The sequence below is a fragment of the Nymphalis io genome, chromosome 17 (assembly GCF_905147045.1).
Source record: "Nymphalis io chromosome 17, ilAglIoxx1.1, whole genome shotgun sequence".
NCBI lineage: Eukaryota > Metazoa > Arthropoda > Insecta > Lepidoptera > Nymphalidae > Nymphalis > Nymphalis io.
In genome coordinates, this window is record NC_065904.1 from 2,527,707 (window position 1) to 2,552,464 (window position 24,758).

A 24,758-nucleotide genomic window follows, 5' to 3' on the forward strand; every position below is an offset into this window, starting at 1 on the left:
ATATTTTTGAATTAAGTTCAATCGGTTGTGTGGAACTGGTTTAAAATTCAGTTGCAATATTTTACACAGACATACTAAAAGTACATAAATAAAAAGCCTGTATTTTTTCTTTTTTTTGTAGAATGTAATAAATTCTACAAAAAAAAAATTGTTTTAATTTATCCGGGATAAGTTTTAATAAGCATTCGTATCTGCGGATTTCTGTCATACGAACATCATCTGTTCTCTCTTCTCTACTTATAGAAGAATATTTCACCGTCTTGCAAAGGATTACACAGACTAATGAATGTCCAGAGAGCAATTATGGCATTTATCATCAACACATCTACCGCTTATTACCACAAGACAACCGTGAAATTAACGTACAGAATTCGATGCTTGCCAGTATAAAAAAATAAAATAGAATTTGCAACTAAACGTTCGCAGCAATGCCATATTTTGTTATATTTATATGAAATTATAATGACTGCTTATCTTTTACGATCAGGTCCGTGGGTTAAACGAGTTTGAGATTTGAAATCGGTTAAATAAACACAAAACAAGATTTTCGAGTTACACCTCAAGCTATTGCGTTGTTTTAAACACATTTTATAAAATACCGATTCTATGCATCATATGAGTAAATGTAATGTTCGTGTAATGAGTATTCGGCGGGGTTCCGAACATAAAAATATTTTTTATGTTAAAAAGCCCAAAGAACAAGACTATATGTAGACTACATATAAAGACAAACCTACAAATGCGCTTCCACATTCATAATATCAGTAGTGACGAAGCATTGGCATGCATTAACTATTAATTAAATAAAATGAGCCTGACATTAATTTGTTATTGGAAAACTCTATTCTCATCATTTATACTACAATATAAAATAATTGAAATACGTAAAAAAAGTTATGATTTGTGAATTCGTTGAACATAGCATTTGTTGAACAAAGTTAGGACAAAAACTCACGTTGCTTTTACTTGGACATGACTTCGCGTTTTTGCTTATAATTCAGATGTTCTAACCATTATACCGTCGCGCAGAGCAAATTGTCATTATTCTCACGTCAACGATATTCAAAACTTGATACTTTAAAAAGTAACTCCTAAATAGATTCCCTGCGGTCTAACTTGCGTTGTACCGCAGTAACGGCATCTTACGTAACTATAGAGGCCGTTTACATCAAGTCGAATCGTGAATAAATGGATATCGAATACATTTCGTTTTAAATTCAGTATGGTAGTTTTACATTTTGATAGTCAATATAAAATTATCATCGACCAGCAGTGCTATTCTGTAAGAACTCACTTCGTATTTAATTTGTATAGTGTTTTCACAGTAACAGAATATTAGTGTCCCACTGCTGGGCTAAGGCCTCCTCTCCCTTTTGAGGAGAAAGTTTGGAGCTTATTCCACCACGCTGCTCCATTGCAGGTTGGTAGAATACATATGTGGCAGAATTTTAATGAAATTAGACACATGCAGGTTTCCTCGCGATGTTTTCCTTGACCGTCAAGCGCGAGATGAATTATAAACACTAATCGAGCACATGAAAATTCAGTGGTACTTGCCCGGGTTTGAACCCATCATCGATTAAGATTCACACGTTCTAACCACTAGGGCATCTTGGCTATTGTTTTAGTATATTCAATATTCTGTAAGCGATCGTTTCATTATTTCCAAGTAATTAATTGTATAATAGCCGTTTCCACACAAACACTTTTTCATTTATCCCACACATTTAATACTCTCCTGCGCAGGTGGAAAGTCATCGAGCTTAAAATGACTGAAAGAACTTTGCAAAAGCCGTATATCTCATTTAGGAAGGCTTCTTGCAGGCTCCACTGTGAGATTCTACTTGCTTGTTATTCAATCGCCTAAGATACATACTTTGTGTAGTATGTATACAAGTAGAGCTAATGTGATTAAAGGCATAAAAAACATAACTTATATTATGGTTGGTTGCGCATTAACGGTGTAAGAAGTGGCTTACATTTCTTAGGAGGCGATGGGGCCATTTAGCATCAGGTGGGCCCTTAAAAAACGCCGAATGCTCACCTTCGCCAACACATCAACTATCGTAATTACGATTTTAATTAAGAGCTTATATACTATTAATTATGTAAAATACTCGTTTGAATTTTCGTTAGTAGCAAGAAGTATATAGTAATTATATATAAAGATGTTACATTGAAAGCTTTATTTGAACCAACAGTAAATAATACACATATGACATATATATGATATATGTCTATATTTGATGCCTAAATAAAGTTTATTAATATATATTAATCTATAATTTTAAATAACAACATTATGAAGTTAATTGATTTCGTATAACAAGTTTGTTTTTTTTTTGTAAACAATAAAGTCTGAATTTGTCATCCACTTAAATCGTAGTAAAAATGTAAGTGCGAGTTAGTGAATGCTTATTGAAAGGATTTCGCGGAGTAAACGCGGTAATGCAAGCAGTAGCATAAAACGGAATGTAAACGTGATATTTACATTGGCGATGCACTGTAAAGAGAGTATTATTAGAGTGAGTGGCATATGGTATAAGTTATGGCTGCTGGCGCATTTCTACTTTTTGCATCAACAATTATGAAGCATTGTTTTTTGGTACTTGACTATGTACATTCAACAAAATAATTGCGTCAAAAACTTTACATATAAAAAAGTAATTAAACTCTACTTTCAAACTTCCCATAGAAGTTTCACATCAAAATTTAATTCATTTATTTTTAATAGTCGTCACCCAATATCGTAAGCATGTCGTGTAAACGGTAGATAACGTTTTCACACGATATCGCCTAAGGGATGTGAGTGTGGCCAGCACTATCATACCTCGACTTCAGAATATCTTCCAATAAGTATGACATTCAATGTATTATTATTTGTTATTTAAATAATATAAAACACTATATATCATATCATCATATGATGGTCCTTACCATCAAGTGGGCATCACGGCCCATAGACATCAATAATAATATTATACAGCCATAAGAAATAATCATCAAGAAACTAAGATGTTATGTCCCTTGTGCTTATTTACACTGGCTCACTCACCCTTCTACTCACACAACAATACTATTTGGCATACAATATACATTGCTATTTGGCAGTATAATATGTGTTATCTGGGTGGTACGCATCCAGACTAGGTTGCACAAAGTTCTCTATGAAGTTCTCTATGCTCTGATCTACTTCTGTCGTTTATATAAAATACATTATTAATATATAATAGCAATTTGTTATGTACAATCCGAATTAAGTGTTGTTAATTAGTTAAATGTTATTTTAAGATTGTGGTTTTGAGTGATCGCAATGATTTTACCTCGTTTAGAATAACAAGCATTGTTCATTTACAGTACAGTACAGTAACTGCCTGTTAATGCCCCACTGCTGGGCTAAGGCCTCCTCTCCTTTTGAGGAAAAGGCTTGGAGCTTATTCCACCACGCTGCTCCAATGCGAGTTAATAGAATACACATGTGGCATAATTTCAATGAAATTAGACACATGCGGGTTACTTCACGGTGTTTTCCTTCACCGTCAAGCACGAGAAGAATTATAAACACAAATTAAGCACATGACAATTCTGCTTGCTGCTGCTGCGTGGTGCTTGCCCGGGCTTGAACCCACGATCATCGGTTAAGATTCACGCGTTCTAACAATTAGGCCATCTTGTCGACATTTATATAATGAACTGTAATTAATGAACTGACCCATACATACTCATAAATAAACTTGAAGTAAGTAAAAGTAATGTAACAGCTTGTGAATGTCCCACTGCTGGGCTAAAGTGTTTTCTCCCTTTGAGGAGAAGGGTCCACGCTGCTCAAATGCGGGTTAGTGGAAAGACATGTGTCTGTTGCCACCAAATTGCTTGAAACATAGGTAAGCTATCACGGAATAAAGGGGATATTTTTTTATTTATTACTGGTTTTCGTTTTAGGGGAAGGGGCAGGTGTTAAGTATCCTTGGTGTTCAAGCTTGCTTCACACCGGTTGACGTGGTTGGTAGATACTTGCCTTTCACGCCGAAGGTAGTGGGTTCGATTCCCACCTAGGACAGTTATATGTGTGCATGAACATATCTGTTTGTCCTGAAATAGTATATGTAGTATATCAGTTGTCTTGTTGTCATAGTAGTTCAAGCTCTGCTTAATTTGGGATCAGATGGCCGTGTGTGAATAGTGTCCCAGGATATTATTATTATTATACCAAGTTTAATTTAAAAAAAAATAGTTCAGCCGTGAAAACGTTATAGACAAAATTACTTTCGCATCTATACTGTTAGTATAGATAAAACTCACTATAGAAACAAATAGGAACATTATAATTTCAGTCTAGCGTTACTGTCCAAACGTTTGTTAACAAGTGATTAATCACTATGCCGATTTTCATTAAAAATTCGTTTCGTATTTCGCCAGCTCAATCCAAAACAGTATTCGTAAACATTATTCAATTAATTTAATTTTTTTAAAAGCTAGTTTTTATTAATAATAATATCCTGGGACACTATTCACACACGGCCGTCTGATCCCAAACTAAGCAGAGCTTGTACTATGGAAACCAGACAACTGATATACTACATACACTGCTTTTCTTTTGTAATACTTAAATAGATAATTACACCCAGACTCAGGACAAACAGACATGTTCATGCACATAAATGTCTGTCCTGGGTGGGAATCGAACCCACAACCTTCGGCGCAAAAGGCAAGTATCTACCAACCACGTCAACCGACCCGTTAAACCTCTATAATCAAACTAATGACATTTTATTGTACTAGATTATACTGTCACCAAGCACCAAAATATTTTAATACTTCCGCTTAATCGTTTGTGTGGAATTGGTTTAAAATTCAGTTGCAAAATTTGACCTACACATGCTTACAAGTATTATACGTAACTAGTTTTCATCTGAGACCTCGCACGCGTGTTATAGCACTCACGTAGTAGCCTTCTTTTCTTGTAGTTTGAGCTTGCTTTATTCCAAATTTTATCAAAATCAGTTCAGTGGTTCAGCCGTGAAAACGTATCACACAGATCGATATTAGTATACATAATATCCCACTGCTGGGCTAAGGCCTCCTTTCCCCTTTTGAGGAGAAGGTTTAGAGCTTATTCCACCACGCTGCTCCAATGCGGGTTGGTAGAATATACATGTGACATAATTTCGATGAAATTAGACACATGCAGGTTTCCTCACGATGTTTTCCTTCACCGTCAAGCACGAGATGAATTATAATCACAAATTAAGCACATGAAAAGTGGTGCTAGCCCGGGTTTGAACCCACGATCATCGATTAAGATTCAAGCGTTCTAACCACTAGGCCATCTCGACTGTTATTAAACTATTTCTTGCTTGTTTTTTTTACTTTATATTATTTGTGTTATATACTCGTAGTGTCTGTTTCGCTTAGAGTCCACTGGAAGAGAACGTCCCTTGGCATTATTAACCTTTGCATAATTTGGTCGAATAAATAAGGAGTAAATTAATTAAGAACTTATGAGAAAACGTCCAGATTCAGGCAACATTTCGAGTAAGGAAAAAAAAAACGTAAATTTAAGTGCGATAATTGAACATTTATAAATATAATTAAAGAAACCATTTCCTACCTTTCTATATAAAAAAAGGTGAAAAAATAAACACGGGTGCCATTAAAAACGCTTAATTTTATGCAAATTTTATACAACTTATATAAATATATTCGTCGTATATTTCTAAATACATAATAAAAAAACCTGTTTTAATATATGTAAGGTCCTTTGTTGAGTGTTGATTAGTAATCTCAAAACAAAATAGAACGCTATCTGAAAGTCAACACTGTCGAGACGGTGTGTGCCCAACGAATTCTCACCTTCGTATAGCGATAGTGCAAATGTTAGGTGCAAGAAATGGATATTATACTTCAATACGATAGTGGTAAATAGTATTTAACCACGCACCATATAACGGAGTTTAATCCTTTTTTATAGAATAGGAAGGCGGACGAGCTTTTGGGCCACCTGATGGTAAGTGGTAACCAACGCCCTTAGACATTGGCATTGTAAGAAATGTCAGCCATCGCTTATAGCCAATGCGCCACTAACCTTGGGACCTAAGATTTTATATCCCTTGTGCTTGTAATTACACTGGTTCACTCACCCTTCAAAGATATATAATAAAGCCGAGATGGCCCAATGGTGAGAACGCGTGAATCTTAAACGATGATCGTGGGTTCAAACCCGGGCAAGCACCACTGAATTTTCATGTGCTTAATTTGTGATTATAATTCATCTTGTGCTTTACGGTGAAGGATAACATCGTGAGGAAACCTGCATGTGTCTAATTTCACTGAAATTCTGCCACATGTGTATTCCACCAACCCGCATTGGAGCAGCGTTATCCGTGCAGTGACGGAGAAAGAATACATTTCACTGCCCCTCTCTTTCCCATGGGTGTCGTAAGAGGCGACTAAGGGATATCTGAGCGACCATCTGCTCACCTGGTGGTAGGATGCTAACATCCGCCTGGCTTGTTACCACCGTACGCATGGTGAAAAACTCGTGAAGTGGCTTGCAGCCGCGTTTCGAGGTCAGCCAGCGTACAGCCAGAGCCCGAGCGAGTATTGCCGCGATGGGTGTTGGTCCGGTTGGAGACGGCTGTTGAACCAATGCCGGGGGAAACTGTATTGACCTGCCGGTCAGGGAGACCCGAAGAAACGGCTGTTCCGCTGGCCGCCCGTGGCATAGTACAGGGGCCCGAGCGTGCCTAACCAGCTCGTGAGGCTGCCCCACCAGGCCACGCATAATCTCGGGGTGGACCGTCGTGCCGGTTGGTGACCGGTAGGTGGGGTCCCGGCGGCCACTTCCGGGGGGGTTCGGGGGCCCTTCCGTCCGGCGGGTCAGTGTATTTTTCCTTTTGGCAACCACTTGGGGAAACACGCCTCCACACTTTGCCCATCCCTATCGTGGCAATACATCGCTCGCTTCACGTCTCTTTTCCATTTAATTTCTCCCAAATGGCGCAACAAAAAAGAAATAACGGTCGTACAGCGGTGCTCACCCCCACCATACCCACGCTGTTTGAGGTCGAGTTCTCTAACATCCGAGGACTCCACGCTAACCTCAACGCTGTCCACCACCATCTCGAGACAGCACGGCCAGCAATGTTGTTTCTCACGGAGACACAAATACTCCGTCCTGCCGATACCAGCTACCTTAATTATCCCGGCTACACGCTTGAAGAATCCTTCAAAGCGAAAGCCGGAGTATGCTTGTTCGTCAGGACGGATGTTTGCTGTCACCGACTGCGCTGCTTGGAGGACCCCTCCTTCTCCATGTTGGTGGTACGTGTGGACCTGGTTCGTCAGAGCCGAGTCTACGTGTGCCTCTACAGATCCCACAATGGTGACTTGGAGACAAGCCGACTATTTGACCATCTTAGTCGGGTGGCAGATGCTGCGCAAGAGCAATTTCCTAACGCGGAATTGGTGTTTTTGGGGGACTTTAATGCTCACCACGAATCCTGGTTGAAATCCCTCAAAACTGACCATGCTGGAAGGACTGCTCATGCTTTTGCTCTCACACATGACTTGACCCAACTGGTTGATCAGCCCACCAGGATCCCAGACATTGATGGGCAAGCACCTTCTCTACTGGACCTTCTGCTGACTTCTCACCCGGTGGAATATCAGGTTGTGGTTCAGGCTCCTCTTGGCTCTTCGGATCACAGCCTTATTTCTACCAGAGTGCCACAGGCCAAGCTGCCGCCACTAGCGGTATGCAAACGTCGCGTTTGGCACTATAAGTCGGCGGATTGGGACGGTATGCGCGATTACTATGCGTCGGTCCCTTGGAAGGAACGTTGCTTCAGTGGGAATGACCCGACAGCTAGTGCCGCTGCTGTTGCTGGCGAGATCATGCTGGGAATGGAATACTACATTCCTAGCTCAGATCTCGTCAGTAGGAGTACGCGTAACCGTTGGTTCACTCGTGAATGTGCCGATGCTGTATCAGCTAAGCAGGCGGCATATCGCAAGTGGATCAACGGCTGCATTAGCGGGGCATCTAACATTGACTCACTGAAAGCAAACTATAATAAAAATTCCAAGTCCTGTAGAAAGGCATACACGAGAGCGGATGCACAGCGCATTGTACAGATTGGTCATGACCTTGTTTCGCATCCTAGGGGCTCCCGTAGCTTCTGGCGTCTGACCAAGTCTGTGCAAAACAATTTCTGCCAACCTTCGCTGCCACCGCTCAGAAATCCGGACGGATCGCTAGCTCACAGTCCGCAAGAGCAAGCTGATCTCCTGGCTAAACTCTTTGCCGACAATTCCGTCATCGATGATTGTAGTGCACTGCCACCTACAATACCTGCATGTGGCCATACGATGCCTGACATTAAAATCAGGCAACGTGATGTGCGTGCGGAGCTGCAATCACTTGATGTACGGAAAGCTAGCGGTCCCGATGGAATACCAGCCATAGTGCTGAAGAAGTGCGCAGCGGAGCTGTCTCCTGTGTTAACGCGCCTGTTCCAACTTTCTCTCTCTTCGGGAAGTGTGCCGGAGGCTTGGAGAAGAGCTAATGTGCAAGCGGTTCCCAAAAAAGGGGATCGGTCTGACCCGGCAAATTATCGGCCAATAGCTATCACCTCAGTACTTTGTAAGGTGATGGAACGGATTTTAAACAACCAACTGATCCATTACCTAGAAGATCACTGTCTAATTAATGATCGTCAGTACGGTTTTCGACCAAAACGGTCCACAGGTGATCTTCTAGCGTACGTAACACACCTCTGGGGTGAAGCTATCGACAAGCATGGAGAATCGTTGGCTGTCAGCCTCGATATCTCCAAGGCTTTCGACAGGGTCTGGCACAGAAGTCTTCTCTCCAAGCTACCGGCATATGGTCTGCCTGCTCAGCTATGCACCTGGATTGCCAGCTTCCTACACAAGCGTAGCCTTCGTGTTTTAGTAGATGGTTGCGCTTCACAATTCTATGTAGTGAATGCTGGGGTCCCCCAGGGATCTGTGCTATCTCCCACACTCTTTCTTTTGCATATCAATGATATGCTCTCCCTTGGGAACATACATTGCTATGCAGATGATAGTACAGTGCATGGTGGATACCACGGACGCGCAGTGGCTGGGCGGGCGGAAACTGAGGAGAGGCGGGAGAATCTTGTCATTGAACTCGATAGGACGTTAGATCTCATCGCCAAATGGGGCTCTGATAATCTTGTTGAGTTTAATGCCAAGAAAACACAGGTATGCGCTCTCACGGCGAAAAAGTCAACATTTTCCCCTCTTCCCTCCCTCTGTGGTACTCCGCTGGTGATGCAAAGCAAAATCGCCATGCTGGGGATTGACGTTCGCTGCGACCTTAGTCCAAGGGATTACATCGAGGCTGTTATAAAAACAGCTTCACGGAAACTCGGAGTTCTGAACAAGGTGCGGCGCCTTTCACGCCACAACAACTGTGCCTGCTGTACAAAACACAGGTACGGTCTTGCGTGGAATATTGCTCGCACCTTTGGGATGGCTCCGCTAAGTACCTACTTGAGGCCTTGGACCGGTTGCAGCGACGTGCCGTACGCATTATTGGCGACGTAAAGGTCACAAACACCCTTGAACCTTTACAATTGCGTCGTGAGATAGCAGCACTGAGCGCTTTCTATCGACTGTATCACGGCGAGTGCTCTGAGGAATTATTCTCTCTAATTCCTGCTTCCCCCTTCCTTCTTAAGTCCACGCGGGCTGGTTCTCGATGTCACCGCCTAACTGTGACATCAATTCCATCGCGAACAAAGAAATTTGGCAACTCCTTTCTTTGTCGCACTTCCAAAAAATGGAATTCCTTACCAGCTCACGTATTCCCCTTCTCTTACAACCCGGGTTCCTTCAAACGAGGCGTGAAGAGGCATCTTGCGGGCCGGCAAGGCGAAGGCGGCTAGTGCAGAACGTTTTTCCCGTCTGTACTGGCCGTCGTCGCGTTTGGACTCTACTACCACTTACCATCAGGTGGAGTAGAGTCATTTGCCCTCCCGGCGATATAAAAAAAAAAAAAAAAGCGTGGTGGAATAAGCTCCAAACCTTCTCCTCAAAAAGTGGAGAGGAGGCCTTTAGCCCAGCAGTGGGACATTCACAGGCTGTTACGGATACGGACTCACCCTTCAAACCGGAACACAACAACACCAAGTACTGCTGTAACGGTAGAATATCTGATGAGTGGGTGGTACCTACCCAGACGAGCTTGCACAAAGCCCTACCACCAGTAAAAATAATGTAACGGGACTTTAAATGACCAGCCAGCATACGTAGTACGCCGCGTCTCTCTGACAGCTATAAACTAAAAAACTACCAAACTGATTTGGATACGTTTTTCACCAATAGACGTGATAGAATAATTCATGAGGAAGGTTTAAATATATAATTGATTGCGGTTTTATGCAAATTGGCTTAAATATAACGATGATTATTGAAGATGTCAGAAAAGAATACGTCGACTTAGAGCTTTACTAGCATGCACCGCGTTAACCAAAAGGGTTATATGTATTATTATATGTTTTATGTACTAATACAATTAATTTGCACGTGTTAAGCCAGGACGGGTAGCTAGTACTTTTGAATCCGCCAAACAAAAGGGATATCGACTTTGTTCTTACAGAAAAGCTCACCATTGATGTCAAAACTAAAATTTTATAATTTCGTTTTGATGAATATATAATTCATGATTCATGATGAATATATAATTCTTCAAAACGAAATTATAAAATTTTACTATTTTTGTTAATTAAATGTGATGTTTACGTATTAGTATTTATGCATTTTACTATTATAGACCTACTAAGATAAAAATACCTACGTACGCTTTGCTATTTACAAATAAAAACTCGTGTGAATGATTGATACAACACAATATACAAAAACGCCCACCGACTTATCCATTGATTTTACGTTGGCCTACTTATATATATATAAAGGTTTATACACATATTAAAGTGAAACTGTAATTAGTTACGAAATCATTTATTTATCTATTATATATTTAGCGAAGTACCACTTAACTGACTCATCACGAGATCTCCGAAACTATACATCCGATTGACTTGAAATTTAGCAAAGTTTAATTTAGCATTTACCTTTCGCGACAAAAATAAATTCATCTAAACTTTGGATATATTTTCAAGTAAATAAAAGGGGACCCGTACGAAATCGGGACGGACAGCTAGAATATAATAATAAAGTTAATTCATTCTGACATTTTGACCCATTTCTAAGTAAATATACAAATTTTTTATTGAATGTAGCATACGTAAGGTTACATTTATTTTTTAATGTGAAAACATTTGTTTTCTTTTATTACACAATGGTACAAATTTAAAAAGGTAAATACTTAAACTAGAATATGAAATAAAGAGATTACACAAAAATATTCTGAAGCTAAATATTATAAAATATTTAGAGAGCCATATCGGAAAACGCCTAGGGCGTAATGTGAATGAAACCCATGGTGAGAGTGAATCTGGGCTGACATTACTAGGACTTCGTATAAGAAATAATACTTTAAATTTAAACTGATCACAGCTGAAACGTAATGTAAAACATAAGGTCCTAGGTTCCACCTGTAAAGTTATTAGATATGCTGATAATAGATTATTAGTAGAAGTTCCTAGCTCAGAAATTACCGGTGGTAAACTCCCGTACCCCTGAAAGTACAAAAACCCGTAATCCCTGCGCCTCATGTTATTCCGGTCTTAAGAGAGCATGTATATGCATTTGTGTTATAATAATACTTTCTTGGCTGACTAGACTCTTTTGAAAATTTGTTGTAAATAAAAAAAAAAAGTTCGTTTTCGTTAAATGGAAATAATCTTTCATCATTTTTATTCAGCTCAATAAAATGCCCAATTAACGTACTTTTTCAAATTATTCCAAATTTAAGTTACTTCCTTGCTGACGCAAAATAATATCATTTTGAACGTAACAGAAAAAAAATACGTTATCTTAAAGTTAATTAAAAATCGAACGCTCAAATTCGAATTTAAATAAGCCAGATGAAATCGAATATGTTGTACGTATACAGTTTAGAATATTTTCGAAGCCAATTAAAATAATTATCGTCTATCTGTAAGCTTAGGACGATTAAGCCATTAAATCAATCGTAATGAATTTGACTTAGAGGTAGCCTGGGACCTGAGTATCGCCATCAATTACGCGATTTATGGGGAAATAAAAGACGCAAGTGCAATCACAGAGAACGGCTACTTAATTATTTTTGTGTTAACTAGGTGCACATGTGTTACCGCCTTTACGTTACTTAAGACAATCGACAATACATTACACGTAAGTCCGATACTACCCTACACGTGGAGACAGTGGAACCGATTGTTATGGTGTTCATTCTTAGATAGCGATGTAATATCATGTTATATACATATATATGTATGTCATAGAAGGCTTGAAGGTATTAGTTAAAGAATGCTTAGATATTTATAAAATAGTAATAAATTTTAACAATTTTTTTTTTTTAAATATCCTGGGACATTTTTTACACATGGCCATCTGATCCCAAATTAAGCTTGTACAAAGCTTGTGCTTGTTGCTGGAAACCAGACAACTGATATACTACATATACTACTTTTCTTTTATAAATACATACTTATATAGATAATTACACCCAGACTCAGAACAAACAGACATGTTCATGCATACAAATGTCTGTCCTGGGTGGGAATCGAACCCACAACATTCGGCGTGAAAGGCAAGTATCTACCAACCACGCCAACCGGCTCGTCAGATATTATAAACTCGAAAGTTTGTGAGGATAGATGGATGGATCTTTGTTACTTTACCACTTTATTAAATATAGAATGGGGATAGCTTATACCCTGAGTTTTCAGCTACCACCTGCTCTCCTCTGATCACACGGGCGGAAGCTTGTGCATCACAAAATCGCATTTTGAAATTATTATTGAAACCTCTTGTATCAACTTAACATAAGGTATACAAGACATAAATAAAAAAAAAACATTATACTCACCACTTCCTGTCAAATGAAAGTGTAATGACATTTATATTCTGTTATAATAATTACACTAATGACATAATCGACAACGGACATATTAGAATATATTATCTCTCGCATCTGGCCCGCATATATGTTAATAAAACTTAAGTCGAACTTACCGACTGCGGTAAAAACACTTGCAAGTAATAAATTCCCATCCGGATATTATTTAACATGTTAATGCCGGTTGTTTTTGTTCGTTTGCGTAGCCATTTTGAATTTATACCTGTTTGATTAACACGTGACAGCTGTCATGCGGGTAACCATATTAATTGCTTTACTTAAGGGTTCGTATCTAGGCAGGAATAACCTAAAACATTAAAGACTTTCCTGTAAACTATATTTTAAGTGATTTTAATTGTCTCAAAGGCTCAAGAGTTAAAAATGGTAAATTAAAAACGGTAAGAAATATTTTTATTAATATATAAGTTCAGATTTATACATAAATTTATAAATATGATTGATTTAAGCTGTCAAATATAGACAACTTTCTATAGATTCAAATCGACGACAGAAGTTTATGCACATTTTATCGAAATCAGTTCTTCAAAATAAAGTGTAATCGGTAACAGACATACTACATACATTATATCGCTCAGTACATTTCAATATCACTTTCTTTATTTACGTATAAATTTACGCAAATAACATGCAAATTATATTTTTTGTCGCCATTTTCAATGCTACAAAAGTTTTTTTTTCGTTGTTTTGCATAAATAATGCAAGTAAAGAATGCCTGTATATTATTTCGCCCCTAGTGGTTCGAAAGTTCTTGCCAATAGAACAAATTGGCCCCACGTGTTGGTGTTGGACTAATAGGTTTCCGTCACCTGTTTAAGGGCAGGTGCGAACACCGCCTATACAATTTCAAGATTCTATTTTGATTATCTGTACAAATCCGTACTAACAAAAAATTAATTAAAAAATACGATATTTATAGGAAATTATATGATTTACAATACAGTTTTAAACTCGAACTTATTGGTTAAGATTCTCGTCTTCTAACTACGGCTCATACATATATAAAATAAAATTAAAAAATATATAAATACTCTAATTAAATCCGGTAGACGGCCTGTAAACATTAATACCAATTTTGGTGGCGTTCCTTTGAAAGGTATAGAAGTGCTGCAACGCCATCTAGTGGCGAGTTGCAACAAAGTAGATTTTATGAAATACCCAAGAATAGTCTTTCTATTAAATAAATACAATTAAAATTATATAATACGAATACAAATTATATAATACAATCCGACTGTTTGTTCGTTTGTAGGTGTTGTTGTGACAATCTTTCTCGTTAATACTATGCGACTTCGTTTATCGAATCAGTTTTTATAAGAATAAAATCAAAACAATATAATTGGCATGCAATATAAAATGCATTAATAATAATAGTAACATATTTTTTAACCGAACATGCTAAAATGAACTCTGATGTAAAATAACTAAGTCCGAATTCATCTGGAGTTGAAAGTCAATTTTCATAAAATCACCCCTCAGTTTCGATAGATTCCACAATCGCAAATGGTGGACCATTCACGAACACTTGCTGCTAAATAAATCTTCAGTGTTAGGGTTGCCATTTCAAATAAAATTCTTAAAATTTAACGCCAATATTTTAAATAATTATTCGTATTGTCAAAATCAGCAGCTGAGCTGTTAAAGTCCTTTTATTATATTATTCTATATAAACTCGTACAAATGTTTTGTGCATAATATGAACATGGACTAATTAAATATAACAAGAATATATATGCAACACTGATATACGAGTTACATACCAGTTAGATAATTAATTAATAAATATATATATACCATATAATGGTGGCTATTTACGTGGTAGCAAATAGAATAGTTTTATTTCGTTTAAGATTGTAATATAATTATACTTAATATTATCATTATAATTAATACTAAATAAAAATAATTATGTAATAAAATACATGTTAGAATCTATATGGTGTTATTTATAATCAGAGTAAAATATTCTCTGTAATTAATACAGTAGATACGTCAATTACGTAAAGGACAGTCTTGCGAAATGGCTACGGTTAAGGTCACAAAAATGTAACATTGACTTGACGAGGTGCACACAGTGGCGTGTAGACGCCGCGCACACAACGACGCCTGTGACGAAACGCCGTGACGTCACGTCGGCACGCGAACACACCCACACGCGCACGTGTTTGCGCTCCCCACGTGACGTTTTCACTCACATTACCAAACGATCTCAATCCGCGCAACAGCATTCCACGCACACAAGCTTAGACGTAAACAAAGTGACGTAGCGACATGACTCACACAGAAGCGCTCATTGCACACAGCTAGTGATTAATGTAAACAAACCGGTTTGAATCGAGTCACTCACACAGACTTTGGTCTTGAGCTCGAAAGTGGGCCATCTGATTCGAACGATTGAAATTAGCTAATAATATTACGATACGATATTGTTTATGTTTTCATTCTGATTACTATTAAAAGTGTAGCAACGAAAGGATATAACAGTAACAAATTCTTCTTGGATTCATATAATATGTAGATTTTTTAATTCATTTTAATATTGTACTCTTCTATAAAGGCTTGTTATTCCAAATTTAATTTGTACTTAGGTAATTTATTTCTCAATAGAATTAAAAAACGATTCGGTTCATGAACAGAACAAGATGGCTTCCCATTTTTTTGCCGCTGTCAGAATAAAGCAATAAAATAAACCATCAGTTAAATCTTCAACAAGGCCAAAGCTACCAATTTCCACAACAAAGAACAATAAAAACCGACAGTAGAGATACCGGAATGGAAAAAATATTAAAATAAAAATCACAATACAGTCGCGTACAAAAGTTATAACGCCGCTGGATGTGAAACAAGTACAGTCGTAAATAAAAATGAATAGCGCACAGGCCCACGCATACTGTTATTACATGCAAATTTATGGCGTTTGCCCAAAAATTACTGGTTTTGACCGGTTTATGGGGCGCAGAGCTCACAGCGCGAATAAAAACAATTTAAACTGTCATACGTAATTAAATTTTATACCTATCTATTTAACACTTCTGTGCAACATCATATTTTAAAAACATAAATGATTCTAGGTAACTATGCTACAAGATAAATTAAGTATATGCAAGATAAAAGCAGGACATACCCGGACATTTTATCCGGTTCATAGCTTATCACCATCAAAATGAAATAATATATTAATAATAATAATATTTTATATTTAAACAGATCTGTAAAACATATTAGAATCTGGCAATACCAGAACCTATAAATTATTTCAACAATAACGACCAAATTTATAACGTTTAATAGTATTGATTTCACAAAAATACAGTCATAAAATGTAAATTATGTTTTCCTAAGCGAATGTGACTTGACAGCGGGTTTTATTTTAATAAACATTACTAAACGTTTTATCAACTTTCTAAATGCCTAATATTGCAAAAACTCAGACAATAGAAACGACAGATAAATACTAAAAAGCAGTGAACTACAAGATCATACGATCGCTGTTTTAAAAACAAAGAAAAATACAGCTATGATAAAAAATTACTATTAAAAAAAAGTTTATAACAAGACAATTTTAAGCTTCATAATAACTTATTTTATTTTTTTTGTCTATATGTATAAGTTCTTTAAAAAGGTACATACACTACAGCCTGATACAATACTAAGTTATTTAAAATGAATACTTTGATTTTCTTATAACGCGGACATCGACAAAGATAATAAAAAAAACCCTCTGTGGTCTATCAAATAAATTCAAATTTTAAAAACTATATTATTCAAACAGGCACTTTTAAAACGGTATAACAAACCCACCATGACAGCTCTACAAAAAGCTACTACTAGTTCGGAATGGAGAATTAAAAAAAAAAGTAACTGACTCTTTTAAACTATTTAGTCTGTTGAAAAATTAAAAAATTGTTACAAAATTTCAGCACACACGGTAATATTTAACTTGCAAGAACTAAATCACACAGCTTGAATATAATTATTTTATTAAACAAAATCTTGTGAAATAAAATTCATTAAAATCGTAAAAACAACAGATAGTAACAATACAGATAACCACAAAATGAACTTTACATATTGTATAATTAAAAAAAAAAAATACAAGTACCGTTATGAATTTAATTTATGTTATGTTTAGTTATGAATTATACGTCTCGATGATTATCTTTTTTTTTTATAGAATGGGAAGGCGGACGAGCATATGTGCCACCTGATGGTAAGTGGTCACCAACGCCCATAGAAATTGGCATTGTAAGAAATGTTAACCATCGCTTACATCACCAATGCGCCACCAACCTTGAACTAAGATGTTATGTCCCTTGTGCCTGTAATTACAGTGGCTCACTCACCCTTCAAACCGGAAATTTTACGGTAGAATATCTGATGAGTAGGTGGTACCTACCCAGACGAGCTTGCACAAAGCCCTACCACGAGTGTTATACTACTAATATGTTACTGTTATACGTTTCCTTATATTCAATAAATATATCACAGAGATTGATACTAGCATGGCACATACATTGAAGTGGTACCGATCATCATTTATTTGTAACTATCGATCTGTAAATATCAGTTGAGGTTAAAATATTTAAAAGGTTGAATGGGGCTGTCCCCGTGCAGTGGATACTCCTTGTATTCGTAATGCTGTGAGTCGTGGGGCTATTATAAATTAATGGATTAACTAGACTACTTCGCCGTCGCTTCGGGCTATTGATTCGTGGATAATGTGACATAGGTAGACATTTTAATATATATTATTAATATCAAGTTCTGTTTCGTTGTGTGTCGTTGTTGGATCGATTGTCTCAACAGAAGAAAAGAAAAATGCCGAAGAAAATTGGATATATTTCGGAAATACCAAGGTTCCCGTCTTATGAAGCAAGCGTCTGAATAGTTTTTAATAATATACATACATTGACATTGATAAAAGTTTAATAGGCATTAGCTGTACTGCCAATGGTTTTTTAGATATCGGATATAATAAAAAAATGTTTGAAATGAAAAGTATTCTAAATGTTAGACAAATATATTAGCTATAATCATTTAAAAATTCGTCGAAATACAATCGGCTTTTCAGCGGTGTGTAATATAATGTAATGTGTAAATATTTACAGACAATAATATCTAAACTATTTTGATTCTGGCTTCTGTAATACATTCATAAACTGGCAATGGTTATATGAAAAAAAAAGTAATTCAACATTATACTAGTAATTATTATATAACTGTTGAAAGCTAAAGATAATAAGTGTATTAACTATTATAGTTAATGATTAATAGAAAATTAATAATATTGAACCTACTCCTCTCGTATTTTATCAATTAATGATATAAATTAATTCAGACATTAATTTCCTAGCGATCTTTCATCGGTTCCTTTCAAGTCTGACGCATTTCTTTCGGAACCGATAGATTTTAGATAATCATTCAACCTTAATATTTCTTAATGGAATCATGATATTGACTTCGACACAAACAGGCATTTAAATTAAATATTAAATTCCTAAAACGAATACCAATTAAGTTGCCACTAAATTAATAACGCAAATACAATAATTGTAACACCGACAAACGTCTGGACGTCATATGTCATTTTTTAAATGCAATAATTTCTTAAATTATTGCAGGACCTCATAAACATATATTGAATGGAAGCATTATTTGCATTTCTCAATAGTAGCCCGCCGCGATTTCATCCGGGGTGAACTAATAGATTTTTTATAGGAAAATTTTTGATACCTTGGGTTACATTATTGCAATATTCGCAGGAATCTAATTTTTTTGAAAATAAAATTCAGCCTAGGTCACTCGCTGATAACGAAGCTTTTTATAGATGAAAGAATTTCTTAAATCGGTATAGAAGTTTTTGGGCTTATCTATTACAAACAAACGTACAAAAAATAAATCTCATTGTAATATTGACATAGATAAACATTTATATTATATTTAAGTATTTTGAGCATGATGAGTCTACCACAGGAATATAAAATAAGGGTGTGTATAACCAATCTTCGAATGGTTATTTTACGAGGTAAAAATATAAGTTACTAACCAAATGATATTTACGTCTTATGTTAAAACATATTTGTAGCAAAATTAAAAAAATATTACGTATTTTCCATTGAAAAAGCCGCTAAGAATAAGTCCTAGTTTTTACGTTCCGTGCATAAAATAAATAATACATCGTCTCGTTCACCCTTCGTTGTCGTAACCGAACAAATACGCAAATGCAAACAGTTTGCATGTGAATAACTTATTGGACCGCCCATTAGGATATCGAATCGGCAATTTTATTATAAAAAAATCACAACTTATTTAGTAGAATAATTTAACTTGATCAGTCGATAATTATTATTATATTCAAACAAAAATACTGGATCCATAATGGCATAACTGAAGTTTCATGTGCTTAATTTGTTTATAATTCCTCCCGTCGCGAGCAAACCGTGTCGGAGGAAACTCTGCGTGTATCTACCGACCTGTACTGGAGCAAGTTCTAACCAAATCTTTTCCTTAAAAGGACAGACTTTGGCACAACAGTGCAACGATTCCATTCTATTGCTTCACTCATACTTTTAATACAAAAACAATATGAACATTACTCTAAATTTGATTTTATTTTTTAAAATAAAACAGGAAGTAATAACAAGGTTATAAATCATAACGTAAGTTTAATTTTCAACGACAATAGACGGCGCCTTGACCCTTCCTGACCTGTATACGTCGAGGTCAAATTACATTTAACTATTCTGTGTTAATTTGGTATAATTGTTGTATTATTCAACACACGAGTATGTAGTGTGGGGTGTGGGTCTGTGTGTGTGTTTGTGTGCTTGTGACGTAATGTTACCAAATTTTATTTTATTAAACACAATAGCAGTATACTTTTTAAGGACAAACATTTGCACTAATGTCTTGGTCAATGACAGTTTCTTTTATGACTTAAATTAATTAATTAAATTCAACATACATTTTTAAAAATTCAGCTACTTTCGATAAATACACAAATAAAAAGATTATCGAACACTCTTTTTTCAAATAATGATTTATTGAATCCAACATGAATTACTTGTGTCAAATATCATATAAATCTTGTATCAATATATACAATATTAAAAATTGGGTACGTGCTTTGCGTAATGCAACCGAGCCTAAAGCTGAGTTTCACAAAATACAGAAAATCCAATATGGCGATAATTTCGTTGAAATCCAAACAAAATATACTGATTTTTATTCTATTTTCTCTGTTGGTGATAGGGATTCGTGCAAGCCTATCTGAGTCGGTTATTACCACGTATCATCAATAATTATAACGCTTAACATACATATTGCTGTGTTCCGGTTTAAAGGGTAGGTCAACCGGAATAATACAGGCACATCTGGAACTCATTCTTGCCAGCTCATTAACCAACCATTTACCGTCATACGGACCGATAGGATGTTTGCATTTTTTTTTTTTAAATATATATTAATCATCCAATCATAACCCTAGCACGAGTATTCAGAAACGATATACTTAAAGTATCTGACTTAATCGAATTTGTTACGTTTAGATAGAAGCCACATTTAGTATTGGGGAAACGGTCTCGGCAATCCTATTTAGAATTTCGAATTCGCGCTAAATTCAAATTAGCGGCCGTAGGAATGGAATTAGAAGAAGTTAGGTGCCAGTTAGTTGTTTTTAGTTTGTACCTAATGTATCTGTTAATAATATTTGAATATAAACGTAATATAATACAAAATTCCTCGTACTGGTTCAATTAATTTAAAGAAAAAATTAAATTAATATTTTTGTCTTTAATGGATGTGGCCTGTTACAGTTACTCGTTTTACAAATAAATATGGTTTGTAAATTATACAATAAAAGACATCATGTAATGTAAACCTATGTTTTAATGTTATAACAGCACAGCTGTAATTGCAATTTCTAATCGAAGCATTATCAAACGAAACGCGACTCGTTTCCCTTCTATATGAACTATCATTTGATACACCTCTAAAAATATAAGGTAATTTAATCTTTATCGTAAAGGATTAAAGAATAAAGTAGCATGTGTTATAGTTGTATGATCAGCTGCGTCGAACGTGTCCGCACCGATAACGAATCGCAATAAAATCGCAGAAACAGCTGTACTAACGCCGCCATGTTTTATTTATTTTTTTCTCACCAAAAAACCAGGCTTAGTTCTCTTTCTCGAGTGCCAGTGTTTCCGTCTCCATCGCCAAACTGAATAGCACTTATATTCTGACATGATTTCCGATATTTAACTTTATTCAGCCGAAATAACGATTTCACAAAGCATAGAGGTTAAGTCAGTCGTGATGCAATTCTCTACAAGTTTTAAATTCGGAACAATGAAATTGCGGTTGAATTCGATTTTCATTTTAGTAATTGATAAATCGATTTAAAACTGCGAAATAATAAACGCTATGGACTATTTAATCATTCTAAAACAAATTAAATATTTATTTATATGCGTACAAAATTGCTTCGTATTTGTAGATATGTTTTAATGCAACATGCAATTAATTTATAACGCTAAATTATTTTTTCTTATGATTAAGTTTTGGCAAAACACGCAATTACACTTTCATTACTGACCTAATCTTATCTTACTAATAAAATAGAAGCGAGTTCGTGTGTGTTGGACTGTTTGTTACTCAGTTACTATATCAACTTACACTGATCCTTTTTTATATAGAATAGGTTCTATATAAAAATATATGTATATAATAATATAGGATACTTTTTTAATCATTCATAAATAACAGATCGGGAAATGTAAGTCGTTGAGCGATGTGGACTAATTACAAATAGTATTTTAGGCATATTATTATTATTAACATAAGAATATAAACATAATAGATTTAATAACTATTTATTGAGTTCAATAATTATATTATGCGTATTATTTTATATTCTAAACATTTTCAATCCAACTTCCAAGTATAGAACTCAATAACAGGATACGAGCTTGATTGGCGCTCGTAATTTTTAGTATACATCGTTAACTCTAAATTGTCGACGGCCATTTTGAAAACTATACAATTTTAACGACTTATTTACAAAATATTGCTTTTTAAAATAGGAAATTGGCTTTTGTTCAATATTGTTGTTATAAACCGACCGTTTTGGATGCGTTCTTAATAATTAAGTACTTTATTATAAAATAAGTCTGATAGAATCAGATTTTCATTTAGAGTGGAGATATTATATAGCGGCTTAAAAACTTAATACTTTTTTATGTTGTATATTCCTATATAATCACCTACATTATGTAATTTTATAATTTCTTTAAATTTTCAAATATCTTTATAAACAATTTATCTGTGGTTCCTACTTGATGCGTAGTGCGTACTGCATACTACGAAATACGCATTGCAGATTTCGGACCCCACAAAACACTTGATAAGCGAGACAATAGCAAGTGTCACATTTATTTTACGCAACTGTTATACTTATAATCGTATTTAACGGCTGACATTCGATTCGAGCTATTTTTTCTTCATATCGGCCTTGTGAACTTATTTTTTTTTTTTACAAACAATAGTGAAACTTTAACCTCTAAAACAGGTCTATTAATTTATTTTCAATTGAAATTGATCGTTTATTTTTATTTTATATGATTTATGACAACACTTTATGTTTATATTTCACCTTGTAAATTTACTAATTAAACTATAATAGATAGAATATTAGAGCTATAATACCAATGTCAAATTATTCATATTTGTATATTTATTTCAGGCTTTCACTTGAGTGGTGTTGTTCGCGCCCCAGCCGCAGTGCCTCCCTGTTCCGAACCTGAAAGGTTGTTCAGGGTCACAGTTTCCTTCGATAGGTACGTTTGGCTTTAAGTTCAATTATCTATTACACTTAAATAAGAGACGTACGATATATTTATTTATGCAGTATTCTAAATTAAAATATTTATGACATATTTCAAAAGAAAACGTCTTGTAATTAAAGTTATATGTTTTGTTATAAAAAAGACCATTAATATATTTTTTAAATTGTATCGACATTAAAATATATTTATTAATGCGTACACGACGAAAATTGTCTTTTTATTTTAGTATTTATTGGTTAGGTTGCTTAAATTTTATTTCATTATAAAAAAGTATATTCTAATAAATTAAAATAAAGAATACATCTATAATATTATTCTTTTTTTAATCCATTTAAAAAAATGCAAATTATCCCCGTCATTGTACCAAATTTCATTTTCTTAACCTTAATTTGATCCTTAAGAAAGTTGAATGTCAAAAATAATCGACCCTACTAAAATCACACTTTCTCTCGTTCAAATATCGCATTGAAATTTAAAACCCCGTCACTGACAGTGCTAAAAATAAGATAAAATATAAAAGATTGTCCCTGAACTGTCTTTTGTAAAAAAGGCCTTCGAACAATTCGTCGTTTATTTAACTACAGTATTGAATATCTGTTTCCGAACTAGCATTTCAGATACATTTTTATTTGATATAAAAAGTTATATTGTTAAGTCGAACACAAGAAGCTGACCGATTTTGCGTGTTCTTTGTGTTAAAGTTTTTTTTATTTTTAATATTATTAGTGAAGTTGACTGCCTCGTTGAAATAGTGGCTAGATATAAGGCTAACCGGGAGGTCTTGGGTTCAATTCCCCGGTCGGGCTAATAAAAAATTATTGGGTTTTTCTGTCAGAAAATCCTCAGTGCCAGCCTGGGCTCTGGAAGTTGGAAGTGTTTTCACTCCCATTCCTCCGAAAGCACGTAAAGCCGTGGGTCCTGCACCTGAAGTCTTTCCGGTCGTGTCGGATTGTCGTCGGATTATGAGAGTTAGAGAAGAAAGAGTGCACCTGTGTTTGCGCAAACACTTGTGCACTATAATATCTCCTGCGCAGTTGGCTAATCTCTTTTGAGATTGGCCGCCGTGGCCGAAATCGGTCTGGAAGACATTATTATTGTTAGTGAAATACATTCATTAATTAACAATTCTACGCTTACATAACACCAGTAGTTCTTGATAAAGTGATATAAAATACATTCATTATGATGAAAATTCACTCGAGTGAATGTAAATTTTTATAACGAATAAGAAAATCCGAAATTGTTGAATCGGTTCAATAATTAATTAATTTGTCATATTTGTTTATTTTTTTTAATAACAATATGTATATACAATGGTTATGATGACCATTTACTATCAGCCCATTAGTCCGTTCGCCTACCTATTTTATAAAAAAAAAACCGTCTGATTCTAACTACATGATCAAACTTCTACATACATTAACATTAATAAGTACTCGAAGTGTCACGTGATCGTAACCGTAGATATGACGTAGACATTATTATAATTGTTTATATTTTATTATCATTTGTAGACGAATTACCTCTTTAAGTTACTTCGATATAATTATATTATTTCATTCGATTTCTCGTCGATGGTCTATGTAGAAATCGCTAAAGTGTGAATCTAGTTATCACATCGAATATCGATATTAAACTTCGAATGCATTTCTTTCTCATTATCAGTTTCTGTAGATGTACTGCATTTACACTATGATTCAGGCAGCCATTTTTATTTTAATTATTGTTTCTGTATTGAATCAACAAGTACTCATACTTGAATGCTATATGTAAATAATTTATAAAAGTATAATTTATGTTACGTGCAAAATAACGTTAATATAAATAAGTATATTCTGAAA

General features: G+C 35.3%; 1 protein-coding gene across 1 annotated transcript in view; it reads left to right on the forward strand.

The window, feature by feature from the left end:
* Nucleotides 1-24,758, forward strand: part of LOC126774942 (zinc finger SWIM domain-containing protein 4-like) — a 71,986-nt gene that overhangs the window by 33,064 nt on the left and 14,164 nt on the right. The window contains exon 2 of the mRNA XM_050496612.1: nucleotides 22,815-22,908. Within this exon, the coding sequence (XP_050352569.1) occupies nucleotides 22,815-22,908 (94 nt within the window). The remainder of the gene's footprint in view (nucleotides 1-22,814; nucleotides 22,909-24,758) is intronic.